This window comes from Alligator sinensis, unplaced genomic scaffold (assembly GCF_000455745.1).
Source record: "Alligator sinensis unplaced genomic scaffold, ASM45574v1 scaffold587_1, whole genome shotgun sequence".
Lineage (NCBI taxonomy): Eukaryota > Metazoa > Chordata > Crocodylia > Alligatoridae > Alligator > Alligator sinensis.
In genome coordinates this window covers 75,749-89,505 of record NW_005843366.1, presented here as the reverse complement: position 1 = coordinate 89,505, position 13,757 = coordinate 75,749, and the positions used below count along the sequence as shown (strand labels likewise).

Genomic DNA, 13,757 nt, shown 5'->3' with positions numbered 1-13,757 from the left:
TTGACATAATTCAAGGTCTTTTTGTATTACTTCCCTTCTCATGAAGAGTTGAGGGTAAAAATGGAGTGTATTTTTGGTGCAGCCTTGTTTTTTTTTTCCCCTAAATACAGTAGAAACAAGTAGCTGGTGTCTTGGTTGCTTTCGAATCTCCTGGGCTGTTCCTCCAGCAACCTATGCCCAGGAAGAACAGTTCCCTTTGGGGCCATGCTCACTTGTTCCCCTGCCTTTCTCTGTTTCCAGCTTATTACAGCCTGCATCCAATATCCTGGCACCTGCATTTGCAACCAGCAAAACCCCAGTCCAGAGTTCGCTCTGATTTGCTCATGTTGCCTTTGTCTTGCATCCTAGAGCTCCCACCAGCTTTTCCTCCAGGAAGGGGCTTGATGACTTCCTCTGACTCTGAGGGAGTGCTGGGCAAGGCCTTTGGCTTTAGTGGGGCAGGGATGGTCTTTGGATCCTGGATCCAGCCCTTCCTGGAGTGCAGCCCTTTGCACTTTTTCAGCAAATTGGCATTGTTACATGCTGGGCAGGAGGGAGGTTCTTTGATTCACTGCCCAGATCAGCTTTAAGATAATCAAGTAGTTTTAGTCTATGTAAAGGGACTCCCTTTGTCAAACTTAAATTGGTTAATTAATTAGCTGTGCCTTTCCCTCTCTGTAATAGGATGTGCAGGGTATTGACTGAAAGACCTGCATTAACAGCTTTTTTTTGCACCACAAAAGCTGAGAGAGAAGTCCAGTGGGAGCAGATTCAGCTTCCAAGTGTATTTACTTGTTTGCCTCCCAGTCGGATTTTGAGGGGGTGGAAGGCACAGTGCACCAAATGCAGATACACATGCACATTGTATTAGACTCGTGTGCCATTTTGTACACTGAATATAATTCTTGTGCATAACAAGTGGCTTAAGAACAGATTTGTATAATTGCTGCTTTCTTTACTTTAATGTCCCACAGGAAGTATTTGTTTTCAGTGGAAAGCTTTGTGGGCAGCTCACTTTACACCTGGATGTAAAAGACACTGCATGGTTAACTAATGGCAGGGTTACCCTATTTCCAGGTCCAAATAAGAGGATGCCTGTGGAAGGGGAAAGGGGGAATATGATTGGGGGGGTCAAGTGACATGCTGATGCCCTACCCCTACCCATTTTGTTGCTCCTCACTGACAAATTAGGGCCCCCCTAGCCCTGCTGCGCCCCTCACTCCTGACCCACTGACCCCAGCCCTGCCAGTGCACCTCACTCCCAAACAGCAATACCCTGCCCACCCCTTCCTGCCGGTGCCCCTCACTCTGGACCCGCAGCCCCCACCCCCCCAGCTCTCCCGGTGCTCCTCACTCCCGACCCTCTGTTCTCCCTGCTGCCTCTGATCACCCTTCCCCTGTTCCCACCAGAGGAGCAAAGCAAAATCAGGAACTCAGCTCCTGATCGTGCAGGTATTCTGGGAACTACTACCTAACGGTGGCCATGCTGAAAATGGACCCGGAGAAGAAATCCCAGAAATTCGGCATGCATTTAAAAAGCCTGCCCCAATGCAGCACAGGAGGCCAAAAAAGAGGACAAGTCCGGGAAAACCTGGACGTATGGGAACCCTAACTAATGCAACCTTTTCCCTAGGGCCCTGTGGTGACGGACAATGGGAATTTCATACTGGACTGGAAGTTTGACATGGTCCACAAGTGGAAGGATGTGAACACAACTATCAAAATGATTCCAGGTAGTCTCTCTGGTTTAAAAAAGCCCTGTTGAGATTCTGTTTCCAACTGGAAAAGTTATACCAAACTTATCTCTTTTGGGTAGTTGAGTGTGTGTGTATGTCATAGATTTCATAGACATCAGGTCTGGAAGGGACCTCGGAAGATCATCGAGTCCAGCCCCCCGCCCAAAGGGCAGGAAGTCAGCTGGGGTCATAGGATCCCAGCAAGATAAGCATCCAATTTACTCTTGAAGGTGTTCAATGAAGCCGCTTGAACCACCTCCGGTGGCAGGCTGTTCCAGACCTTGGGGGCTCGGACAGTAAAGAAATTCTTCCTTATGTCCAGCCTGAAACGATCTTGAAGTAGTTTGTGACCATTCGACCTCGTCATCCCTTGGGGCGCTCTGGTGAACAAACGTTCCCCCAGATGCTGGTGGTCACCCCTGGACCACATATGTCCACATATGACCACATATGTCCTATGTTTTGAAACTGTTGAGGTGCTTTGAACCCCAGTTCACTTATAATGGAACAGCTAACTTTGCTTCCTCAACTAGAATAAAGTGTACTGCTATAACTTCATCTACACGGGGTTTTATTTGGTCGCTTCTAGTGAAGCAGCTAAAGGATCTATTGAGGCTAAAGCTTTCTGGTCAGTCAGGTCCTTATGCCCTGGTTTTGCGAGGAATAGAGGCACATGCCAAACTTTAAGAATGCGATTGCAGTGAGACTAGCCATGTGTCCTTTTGGCTAAGATCAAATGTAGTCTTGGTCTGATGGGCTTGGACTAAACAACATTCACTCAGGCCAGTGTCCAGGCATCTTGTTGACTTGGAGCCTAAAGGCTTGAGTGAATTTTCATTTACAGTGATGTAAATTCAGAGCAGTGCTTTTAGATAAATCCTTGTAAAGTCATTAAGAGCAGTAGTTCCTACTCTACTACCTCTGTAGACCAGACTTGATTCAAACACACAGGAGTGGGATTTTCAGACTTGCCTGTGATGACTGTCCCATTGAGGATCAGAAGGGCTCATCTGAACTCTGAATTTCTGCTGCTTTTAACTTCATCACCACCAAAGAGCTGATCAGTGCACAAGTGCTTATTCCAGTGCAGCTACTCTGCAGTAAGCAAGTAAGCCGTGCTAGGGTAACTGCGTCCATACTGGAGGCTGCACCAGTTAATGCTTGGGGAAATCCCATCCTAAGTTTAGAAGAGCGTATACAGGCTAGAAATAGGGCCGCAACATCAGATGATTGTTGAACTTGACGAAGATGACGCTTTGGGTGGCCGGTTACATTAAAGGAAAAAAATATTCAGGGCTGTGTTTGATTTGGGGGTGTTTTTTTTTTTTTTTTTTTTTTTTTTTTTTTTTTTCCCTCTGTTCTTGTGTAGCTCTAACAAGGGCCCTGGTGAATGCACTAGTTTCCACGTGTCCTTTTTTGTCAGATGAAAAACAAAACTTAAGTCTTAGGTCCAGGAAGAAACTTGTCTGCATGAATTAAAGTGCTGCTTTCATAATGGAAGTAGCTGCAATAACTAGATCCACCACTGAGCGGCAGCACAGTTTCAAAAATGTCTATAGCGCATTTGTTAAAGGTGGTAAGCTAATAATTGAAAGTTGATTCTGAAACTCTTCCGAAGTACAGAATTGCTTCATGTACTACTGAAATGGAAAGTCAGATACAGCAGTTAGACCCAGCATCCGTATAAAGCAGCTTAAGGCAGAAGGTACACAAGCGTGTTTCTAAGAGAACTTTTATTCCAGTTCCCTAGAACATAGTTGTAACAGCAGCGTTAACACTACTTTTATAAAAGACGGAGTCCACTGTTCAGCATCAGAGCTGACAGCTCAGTAGCAGCGGGTTAACACGGTTTTACCTAAGCAGGAAAGGGAGGGTGTGCCAGGTGCGGAGTAGGCCTTGCCACTGCTCCGAGGGTCAGTGTTTGGCTGCGACTCTGGAAAAACATTTTTTTTTCTTTATTCTGCCTTGCCCAGACAAGGTGTGTGACTTATTTAGGGGTAAGTGGTATGTGAGAGAAAAAGGAAAGTCTCCCATTTGTAATCTAACTAAGCTCATTGTTAGGCTATTTCTTTGTAATGGTCCTTTTCAGATCAGAAGAGAGAAGTAAATCATTTGATTCCTGCTCTATAATTCAGGTCGTAGACTTGTCCCTAGTGGGGCCAGTAGCTTTTTACTGCCTCCCTTTCCCTTAGTTAATGGTTGTCATTCCAGTGAGGCCCCCTGTGCCACCCTACAGAGTTCTCTACTATATGACATCCCTAAAGCTCTGGTGCTAATGCATGTGAGTTGTCCTATTGACGTTAATGAGCCTGCTTATGTCTTCAGAGTTAAGACTGAATGAGGCCCAGTGGTGCAGTCTATCATAGGTATAGGGGTGTGTGGTGACTTTTGGTTTTCCTGTGAGCACACTCCTAGAATCATAGAAAACGAGCGTTGGAAGGGACCTCAGGGGGGTCACATCTAGTCCAACCCCCTGCTCAAAGCAGGACCAGCCCCAACTAGATCATCCCAGCCAAGGCTTTGTCTACCCGGGTCTTAAAGACCTCCAAGGATGGAGACTCCACCACCTCTCTGGGTAACCTGGTCCAGTGTTTTACTACCCTCCTAGTGAGAAAATTCTTCCTAATATCTAACCTAAACTTTCTTAGCTGCAACTTGAGACCATTGCTCCTTGTTCTGTCATCTGCCACCACTGAGAACAGTCTCTCTCCATCCTCTTTCCAGCCCCCCTTCAGGGAGTTGAAGGCTGCTGTCAAGTCCCCTCTTAGTCTCCTCTTCTCCAAACTAAATAAACCCAGCCTTTCCTCAGAAGTCATGTCCCCCAGCCCCCAAGCCATTTTTGTCACCCTCTGCTGGACTCTCTCCAATTTGTCCACATCCTTTTTGTAGTGGGGGGCCCAAAACTGAACACAGTACTCCAGATGTGGCCTCAGCAGTGCTGAATAAAGGGGAATAATCATTACTTTCCTTGATTTGCTGGCAATGCTTCTACCAGTGCAGCCCAGTATACTGTTAGCCTTCTTGGCAACAAGGGTACACTGGTGACTGATATCCATCTTATTGTCCACTGTCACCCCCAGGTCTTTTTCTGCAGAGCTGCTGCCCAGCCAGTCAGCCCCAGCCTGTACTGGTGCAGGGGCCTTTTTTAGTTTAGTCGTAATGCTTTGAACTGTCCATTTTGAGTGAATGGCTCCCAGGAGTTGCCCAACTTGGGCTGTAAACAAGCATAACTTTTTTCTGGGGAAAAAGCCTTTTGGTCCTGGGACCCTACAGAAGGACCAGTCCATTGTCCTGCTTCAAGTACCTGTGAAGCATGAGAGAGGAAACTTGGTAAGTTTCCCTCGGGGTGGCCATCCCCCCCAGTCTGGTGTAGCAAGTCAATTATCTGTAAATTAATTGTGGCCCATTCAAGTTAATTACCAGTCAGGCTGTGCCTAGCCATCTATTTTTTTGTCCCTCCCTGCCTTGGATCCCCCCCAGTGTCCTTTGTCTTCTCATTAAGCTCTTGTCCTCTCTCCTGAAGCCCTGGGCTGCTGCCCTTTCTGATTTACTCAGCTTGCTCTGCTTTCCTGACTACACCCTGCCTGGGCTCAGCCAGCACCCTCTGCCTCCTGCCCCCTCTGTACTCTGCCACCTTCCTGTTTTCCCCCAGTCCCTAAAACTTCTTTCTGGCATAAGCTCACATTATGACTTGCTTCACTTGCTTCCCTTTCCTGCCCAGGATATCTTGAATTATGTTCCCTGGGACCCCAAGTCTTGCAAAGACTGGAACATCTTCCAGTCTCATCACTCGGCACTCCTGTAGGGAGGGCTTCTAGATTATAAGCAGTAGGCAAGATGCACTTTGGGCTCATTTTGCAGGCATAGTACTGCTTTGCAGGCACAGTACTGCTTGGCAGAGCCCTCTAGTGGAGATGTGGTAGGAGGTGACAGAGGCATTCTGGAATTTAAGGTAATGCAAGCCCTTTTCTATCAGCATAGCTGTGGTTTTACACCCAGGCTCTTCCCTGTGTCAGCCAGGGCATGTGACTTGTTTCACACACAATGCACAGATATGAAGGGCAAAACTAATCTAGACCTGATCTTTGCTTTACACAGTGCTGAGTTTGGTCAGGACTCGACTAGCTGCAAGTGAGCAAGGTGTCATCGGCTTCCTCTGACATGCTGTAGATAGGTCAGAGGTCCGTCCTGTGCTAGCGGTCCTTTGAGATAGCATGGCTCAGGCATGCTAGTGTCTGTAGCCAATGACACACAAGGGAGTGATGCAACTTTCCTATGAACTAGCATCATACCCAGTTGCCTTCACTCTCTGATTCAGATGAGGTACAGCTGGCCTGACTGGAGGCAGCCTTTGGCACAAGCCCAGGGCAAAGCTTTGAGCTCGCACCTCTGGACATCTAGGTAGTGACCTTCACTTCTCTGCCATTGCATCCCATTAACAGTAACAAGCAAAAACCAGGCACCGTTGGAGTCCATGGTGAAAGTCCCTCTACTTTCAGTTATTGTATGTTTGTATGACCTTGATGGCTAGGAGCCCAGACATGGAGCAGCGTCCCAAGCACTGTACGAACACTGACCATACACACCATCCTTGCCCCACAGAGTTTGACATCTATGACCAGAGTCACTCAATAGGTCCGTAGATGAGGGCATATAAAGGAAGAATGACACTGAATTGATGGATGCAATGGTGTCAGTCTCAACACACCAGCAGCCTAATCATTATCAACGTCAGTGGGGATAGGAGTTCACCCATCTTGACCTGTTCAGGCCTCGTGGACAGCTAGATATTCTGCACTTGCTTCCAGCAGCCGGTAGATGTCAATCTTGAGCCTCAGGAAGAGATGCTGCTAAAACAAGACTAAAGTAACTAGGAAGAAAAGTTTCCCCTCTAATTCTGTGTGTAGTGTTTCACAGGTGGGGCTGGACGGTTTCAGGACTGGCAGGGAGAATCCTTTGCTATCCATCTCCTTTTATGCTTGCAATGTCTTATTCTCTGTTCAGAAATATGCCCCGCTCAGGAAAAACCCATAGTTCTGTGAGGGCAAGAGAGGTAAAAATTCAAGGTTATGAAGATGTGAGCCTTATAATGAAGAGCTCCCACTGACAGTACTCCTGCTACCCTTGTCGTCTCTTCCTGTGCCCTTTTGTGGCACTTGTCCTGTAAGGCATGAGCTTGGGGTTCGATTGTACAGGTGCCTGCTTCAGAGCACATGGCTTTTTGACAGCAGGGGGTCTCAGCAAGTAACCCCTGCGCCTGGTGAGAACCTCGTAGCCAGGCTCCAGCATTGCAGAGCCTTGCCAACTGCAGATAGCCTCAGGGATCCCTTTGTAATAAGTCAGCTCATACCTTCCCCCCATGTTAAAAGAACATTACTGAGGGTGCAAAGGTAAGTGCTTAGCTAGGAAAGGCCAGAATTTAGCCTGCTTGGACAAGCTGACTTTGGCTCATGTCTGCTTATGCATTTGAATACAGTCCCTGATTATGGACTAGTGTAATATTTTCTCCCACCACACCCCTTGGCTCACCTAGTACCCAGGATTGTGCTCACCTGTTGAGCACCTATTCAGCATTTTATTTTCTCTTTGTTCAGTGGCTCCAAGGCCTCTTCACTGCTGGCAATTACCTTGTTCTGAAGACTGAATGATTTATTTGGGCTTTTCTGTGCTACAGTATTCCAGCACTTTACCAATGGGTTTGTTTTCACCCCCTTCCCCCCTGAAATGCTGGGGAATTTCCCCATTATAAGTGGTGACGTGGACCCAGATGCTAAGCACCTAGCACACAAATCCTAGTCTGTGGATTGAACCTCCTATGTCCTTCAACAGTAGAAATAGTGAGAGACCCAGGTCAGAAATATTAAGTGCCCAATATGAGCTTATGGAAACCGGAGTACTTGACCATTGTCACCCTTGGGATGTTGTAGCTGTGGGTGCCTGGGCACTTCTGTAGTTCAGGCCCCAGGGTACCAAGTCAGGTAGCCAGAAAATGGAGAACATGTGATGACTGGCAACTCAGGCAAGGTTTGGCTTAAGGGTCTGGACTTGCACTGCATAGGACACTTACAGCAGACATTGGGGGAGACTCTGATTGTCCGGGGTGACATAGGCTGCGAGGTGAAGGAAGTCCATCCTTTCTGCAATCTGCCTTATTTTCTACACATCTTCCAAAGCCTGGGGCAAATAAAGCTGTGGTTTGGGAGACAAGACCTCTTCCGGTCATCTTCAGTGCACCTGTCCTATGCACTGAATGAGCTGGGGATCCTGAAGAAAGGATGGTGTCTGCTTATGTGACTAAAGATTAAATCACAGCTCAACTGCACAAGGAGGTGAAATGGAGTTTGCACGGGCATTTTGTGCATGATGTTTCCCAGGTGTTTTAAAAACATTTTATTTACTTAGTTACCTAAACACCAGCTGAGAAAACCAGGCTCTGTTGCAAGACTTCAGGCTGATAATTGTGGGGTAGACCCTTTAAACCTGTTACATAGAGCCCCTTGAGCTCCTGGAGCGAGTGACGGTGTATCCAGTGACACTACAACCCCATGGAGCAGCACTGAGGGGAAGGAGATGCTTCCCCAGCTGGCTACGCAGGTGGTGGCTGAGAGCATAGGAACCATGAGACTGGGATGTTGGGTTGCTTTCTCTGCCCCAGAGTGGAGTGCGCTCTCCTGGGCATGGACTCTTGTCCCATCCCGTCCAACCTGCCCCTGTTTTGATCTCGTCTCAACCCCTACCTGGCCCCTTGTTCCAGTTCTGCTGCCCGTATTTTGTCATGTTGAAGCTCCACTCTTCAGGCTGCCGATGTGGTCCCTGTCTCCTCACCCAGCTAGTTCCATTCTTCTCCCTTTAGATTTCCAGTTCCAGCATCTGCCCTTTCCAGTCTTGCCCAGCCCAGTCCCATTTCTCTCCTTCGCTCCTCAGTCTGTCATCTCATTTCATTTGACCGTATTCTCTATTCCCACTAGCTCTTTCCCCAGGTTTCTCATCCAGTGCTGTGTCCAGGCCTGCTCCAGATCCATGTCCTGATCTCTGCCCAGCCAGTCACTGGTCCCCTGCCCCTTGCTCCTCATCCCGTCCCCTCACCCAGTCCTCCACTGACACCTTCCAGTCCGCCACTGACACCTTCCTGTCCCTTCTAGCACCTGGTCTTACTCAATAAATTTGTTTTTCCCCTCCAGACTCCTACTTTCCTGGCCTTCCTCTACAATATTGTAGATCTGATTTATCATCCCCTCTGCATTTGAATCAAACAGCTTCTTCCTCTTCACTGCCCACATGTCAGCAGATGATCCTGGAGAGCACCTCAGAGATCAGCCCCTGATCTCAGTCCCATCCCTTCCCAGAGCAGCAGCCTGTACTGGGAAAGTCCATCCGAGTCCTTGTAGGCTGGGGTTGACAGCATCTTGCTTGCCCTGTGCGGATGATGCACGCTTAGGGGTTGTGAGGTTCAAGCTGGCTTAGTAAGACTGGAGTCTTCTAAGAGTTTAGCTGCTGAACTCCAGCAAGTCTTTGTGAACTATGTGTGAACAGCAGGTTTCTTTCCGCAAGGTCTCATAGCTCTGGTCAGATTTTGGCACGGGTTCACATAGCTGGCAAAGCTTCATCCCCTTACACTCAAATTCCCAGGTGCCCAGTTTCAGGCCTCTGCTCTGAAGCATGGGGATGCTAGAGATGTTCAAGGAAAGGTGGCCAGCATGTTTTCAAAGTGGGTAAAATAAGGTATATTGCCCTACCTTCATTCTTGAAAATGACTAAAGCGTTTTGGCTCAAATTCCCCAGAAAATCTTACAGGAGGCAGAAACTCAGCATGGAACGTTTCTGCCCAAATGTTTGTTTGGCAAGGTCACAAGCAACTGAAAACAGGGTTTTACGGTGACAAAGCTAGATCGGGTGCTGGACGGGTGACAGTGCTGGACGGGTGACAGTGTGTTGTGCAACCAGCTGCGCCTGTAAGACAGGACTGTCGTCCCACATGGTGTCAGCGGCCTGCTTGCTTGGAGCGGTGTTACTAGCCAGGAGTCTCTGGTCCAGGACAGGGTGCAAGAACCCTTTTAATCTATTCAGCACTGGTGAGGCCACATCTGCAGCGCTGTGTTCGATTTTTGGGCCCTCGCTACAGAAAAGATGTGGACAAATTGGAGAGAGTCCAGCAGAGGATGACAAAAATGGTTCAGGGTCTGGGGCACGTGACTTCCGACTGAGGGAACTGGGCTTATTTAGTCTAGAGAAGAGGAGACTGAGAGGAGACTCAATAGCAGCCTTCAACTCCCTGAAGTGGGGTTTGAAACAGGATGGAGTTGGAGTTTTCAGTGATGGCAGAGCAAGGAGCAATGATCTCAAGTTGCAGCAAGGGAAGTTAGGTTAAATATTAAGAATTTTCTCACTAGGAGGGTAATAAATACCGGGACAGGTTACCCAGAGAGGTGGGGGAAGCTGCATTCTGGGAGGTTTTCAATGCCCGGCTAGACAAAGCTTTAGTTGGGATGATGTAGTTGGGGCTAGTCCTGCTTTGAGTAGGGGCTTGGAGTAGATGAACTCCTGAGGTCCCTTCCAACCCTCATTTTCTATGAGTGAATGGCACAGCCTGTCTTGAGGGAAGTAGATTACCCACTTCTATTCCCATTCAAATTTAGGTTGGTTTATGCCCAATAATTTAAGGACAGAGGGCTTGCCTGTAGCCTGCAAGCTTAGCAACATGAAGACGGTAGACTTTGGGTGCCGTGTTAATGAATTAATAGTTCAGTACCTAACACGAAAGGACTAGAGCAGATAGGGTTAGACCAGGAGATCACTAACTTGCCTGTGATTTCTCTATTTCCAGGTGTGGTGGAAACAGGCCTGTTCATCAACATGGCAGAAGCAGTTTACTTTGGAATGGAGGATGGCTCCGTCCGCATGCGTGAGAGACCGAGCCACTGACACCGGTCTCACCTTTGCCTTTGGCCAGTTGTAGGCTGCTGTCATCAGTGCCAATCTGAGATTTTGCCTTAACGAGCGACCATCATGACAGAAGAGGATGGACAGAATGTCAACCGAATCCACTGATATGATACTGAATGTCTCTCTCTCTTCTCTCTCTCTCTCTCTTTTTTTTTTTTTTAAACAAATATATTCTATTTCTATATATCTATATATTTTTACTTTACAGGAAGGTTCTTTTTAAAAAAAAAAATAATTTGAGCTAAAATTGCTTTAACACTTTTGTGTTTATTTTTGAGAAACGTTTACCAAAAAGGACACTTTTTTTACGGAACTTGAACCCATCTGGTTGCTCTTACGGTGTTGGGGGTCGGAGTGAGGCGACCACAAGTCTGTGTTATGTTGTTTGCCAAGGAGAAGAATGAAGAATGAGGCACATAATACGAGCATAGCCAGTTTGGATCTGCTGATGCCTTATTTGGAACCTGTTTGGTTCTGTGTTTTATGCCTTTTTATTTTTTTATAGCCTGGGTTTTAATAGTACAGACTGCCTAGTTACTTTCTGTGTGTGACAATCACCCCTGGGCAGAGGGAGGCCACGGTCAATGTGTCCCTTCATGCTGGGACATGTGGTACATGAACCTGTGTCTGATCCTCTGCACAGAGGTGACTTTGTTCCTCTGGGCCAAAGTCTGCTCTGTTACACTCCCGTCAATCCACGTAGCTTCCATCAATGGAAGTCTATTTGAATCAATGGAGTTGCATCAGATGGGCATCAGTGTGAACAAGGGCAAAGCTGGGAGCCTTGACCCAGTTTTTATGGAAGCATTTGAAAAATTAGCAGCGTGTCTTGCAGTCGTGGCAAATCCACTTGGTCAGGAATGAAGGCAATAAACCAGGCTTCATAGCTGTTGATTTCAGGGAAGGATAGAGCAGAACGTAATGGAAAACTGAGTCTTCCTGCCTGAACTGACTGCAAATGTAGCAGGCAAACAAGGTACTCATTTAATATATTGTATTTCATGTCTTTGCATGGTGCTGTGTCAACAATGCCATCACTTGGTTTGTTATATGTTCTGAAATAAAGAACTCTAATGCCAGGAATTTTTGCCTTTCCAAGTCATCTTTTTAAAAATAAAAATACTTAATCCATAGCAAGGTAAGTCCTCAGCTGGGATAAATCAACTTCACTAGGGCTATGACAATATGCATCAGCTGACGATCTTCCCCTGTTTGCGTAGTTTGAAGGACTTTACGTGAGACTTCATGCTACCAGTGTCACCCAGGCTGAATCCACTACTTCATTTTTGACATGGCAAAAAAAAAAAATCAAGTATGTTGAAATTTAACTAAGTGTTGGAGCCCACCTGTTTGCTTAGGTGCTCGCATGCAAAATCTGTGAAACTGAAACTTTGTATGTGCCTAAAAATGGTACATGTTAGTAAGATGGAGTTTCTTTTTTACAGAAAGGAGCTAGTTTAGTCACTATAAGCCTGCACACCCATCCTGCCCCTTCAAAAATGGTAATGCAGTTTTGTACTGAAAAAACTGGCCTGTGATAGTGTTTCCAGTAAAGTCAGGACAGTGGAATATTATTGATTCTCACAGGCCTGATTCTATAGGAACAGTTTGTAAGATAATATATTGGCATAGAAGAGGCCTGAGGTTTCAGGCTCTTTATTTGGGTTTTTTTTTTAATTTAAAATGCTGCTATGTTGAAGGAGAGAACAATAAATGCACTCTGCTTTCTAAAGGAAGGTCTTTGGGAAAGAAAATTGCTACTTTCTTTGGAGTTTGGCTAGCTTTTAAAGCAAATGGCTACTTACCCAAAATAATGAATGTTATCCTGAGTCCTTGTACTTAATCATGTGATAGACTCTAATCAAAGGAGGCAATAACAGGCCTTCATATTCATAAATACTCATATTTTTATAGTTAGGTAGGCTTGTGTAATGGTTTGTTGTAATTTATTCAGCACTTTCCTGCACTGAAAGTCTCAGTGGTATGCATTAAGGCGACTGTGTATGGGTTTTGTTGTCTGCCAGATCCCTAAACCCATTTTTAGGCCTTATTTTCCAAGACACAAAACTCAAAACCGTTGTGGTAAGTGAAAGCTGTCATTGCTCCTCTGCACATCAAGCCGCTTCCCCAAAGGCCTGGGTCTGGAATGAAGAGCTCAGCCCTTCACAACCAGGTGGGAAAATGGTCATCTTTTAATTGTCTTTGTTGTGGGAATTAAGCCTGTAATTCTTCTCCAGTCCACCCAGTAGATATACCCTCCATGCAGGCTTCAAGTTTAATTGAATTAATTGAATTGATTTACTTAAGTGTCATTTCATTAGTTTCATTAATCTAATTAATCTTTACACATACTTTTACACATTATTTAAATTTTTTTTTACACCAGTATTTTAAATTTTTTAAATTTTATTTTATTCTTCTTTTCCTTCCTATCTTTATTTTTATTTTTTTTATAACTTATCTTATTTTTTATTTTCCTATTTCTATGTCATCAAGCAAACCTTTATGTGTGTGAATCCACATTTTTTTTTTTATTTCACTCAAACAACCACCCCTCCGAACAGGGCGCTGAAATTCTCGGAGCTCTTATAATATGCGCACAAATCTGTATGCCATGAATTTCTTATCCTCTGTGTGTGTACATATATTATGTATGTATATAATCTTTGTGCACATATTGGAGTGTTGTGGTGCAATCTCCAATAGTGTGCTCCCTGCACTATCTCACAGGGGGTCCCAATCCCAGAAGACACCTGGAACCCCCCATTCTGCACCCATTCTTTCACTGTTGAGGGTCTTTTTGTCATTCATTGTTTCCCTTCCATCCCCAGACACTTTGCCACATCTCTGGGTCTGTGTTCCCATAGCCCCCCAAGCGCTGGTTTCCTCAGGCTGTCCCCCATGCTTTACCCACCAAATTCAAATCCACATACCAACCATCCAGGCTGCTCCCTGGCTAAGAAGAGACCCTGGCCGTATGACTAGACAAACCCTCTCCACCCCCCTGGGAGCAGAGAGCCACTGCATTATCACTTCCCCCCTCTCCGAACAGGGTGCTGAAATTTTGAGCACTTATAATAATGTGCACGAACTGGCACC

General features: G+C 46.1%; 1 protein-coding gene across 1 annotated transcript in view; it reads left to right on the top strand.

The window, feature by feature from the left end:
* The window catches only part of RPIA (ribose 5-phosphate isomerase A), a 32,590-nt gene extending 20,849 nt beyond the window's left edge, over positions 1–11,741 (top strand). The window contains exons 9-10 of the mRNA XM_006038491.2: positions 1,613–1,712; positions 10,540–11,741. Of these exons, the coding sequence (XP_006038553.1) occupies positions 1,613–1,712; positions 10,540–10,637 (198 nt within the window). The 3' untranslated portion in view covers positions 10,638–11,741. The remainder of the gene's footprint in view (positions 1–1,612; positions 1,713–10,539) is intronic.
* The last annotated feature ends 2,016 nt before the right edge of the window (positions 11,742–13,757 follow it).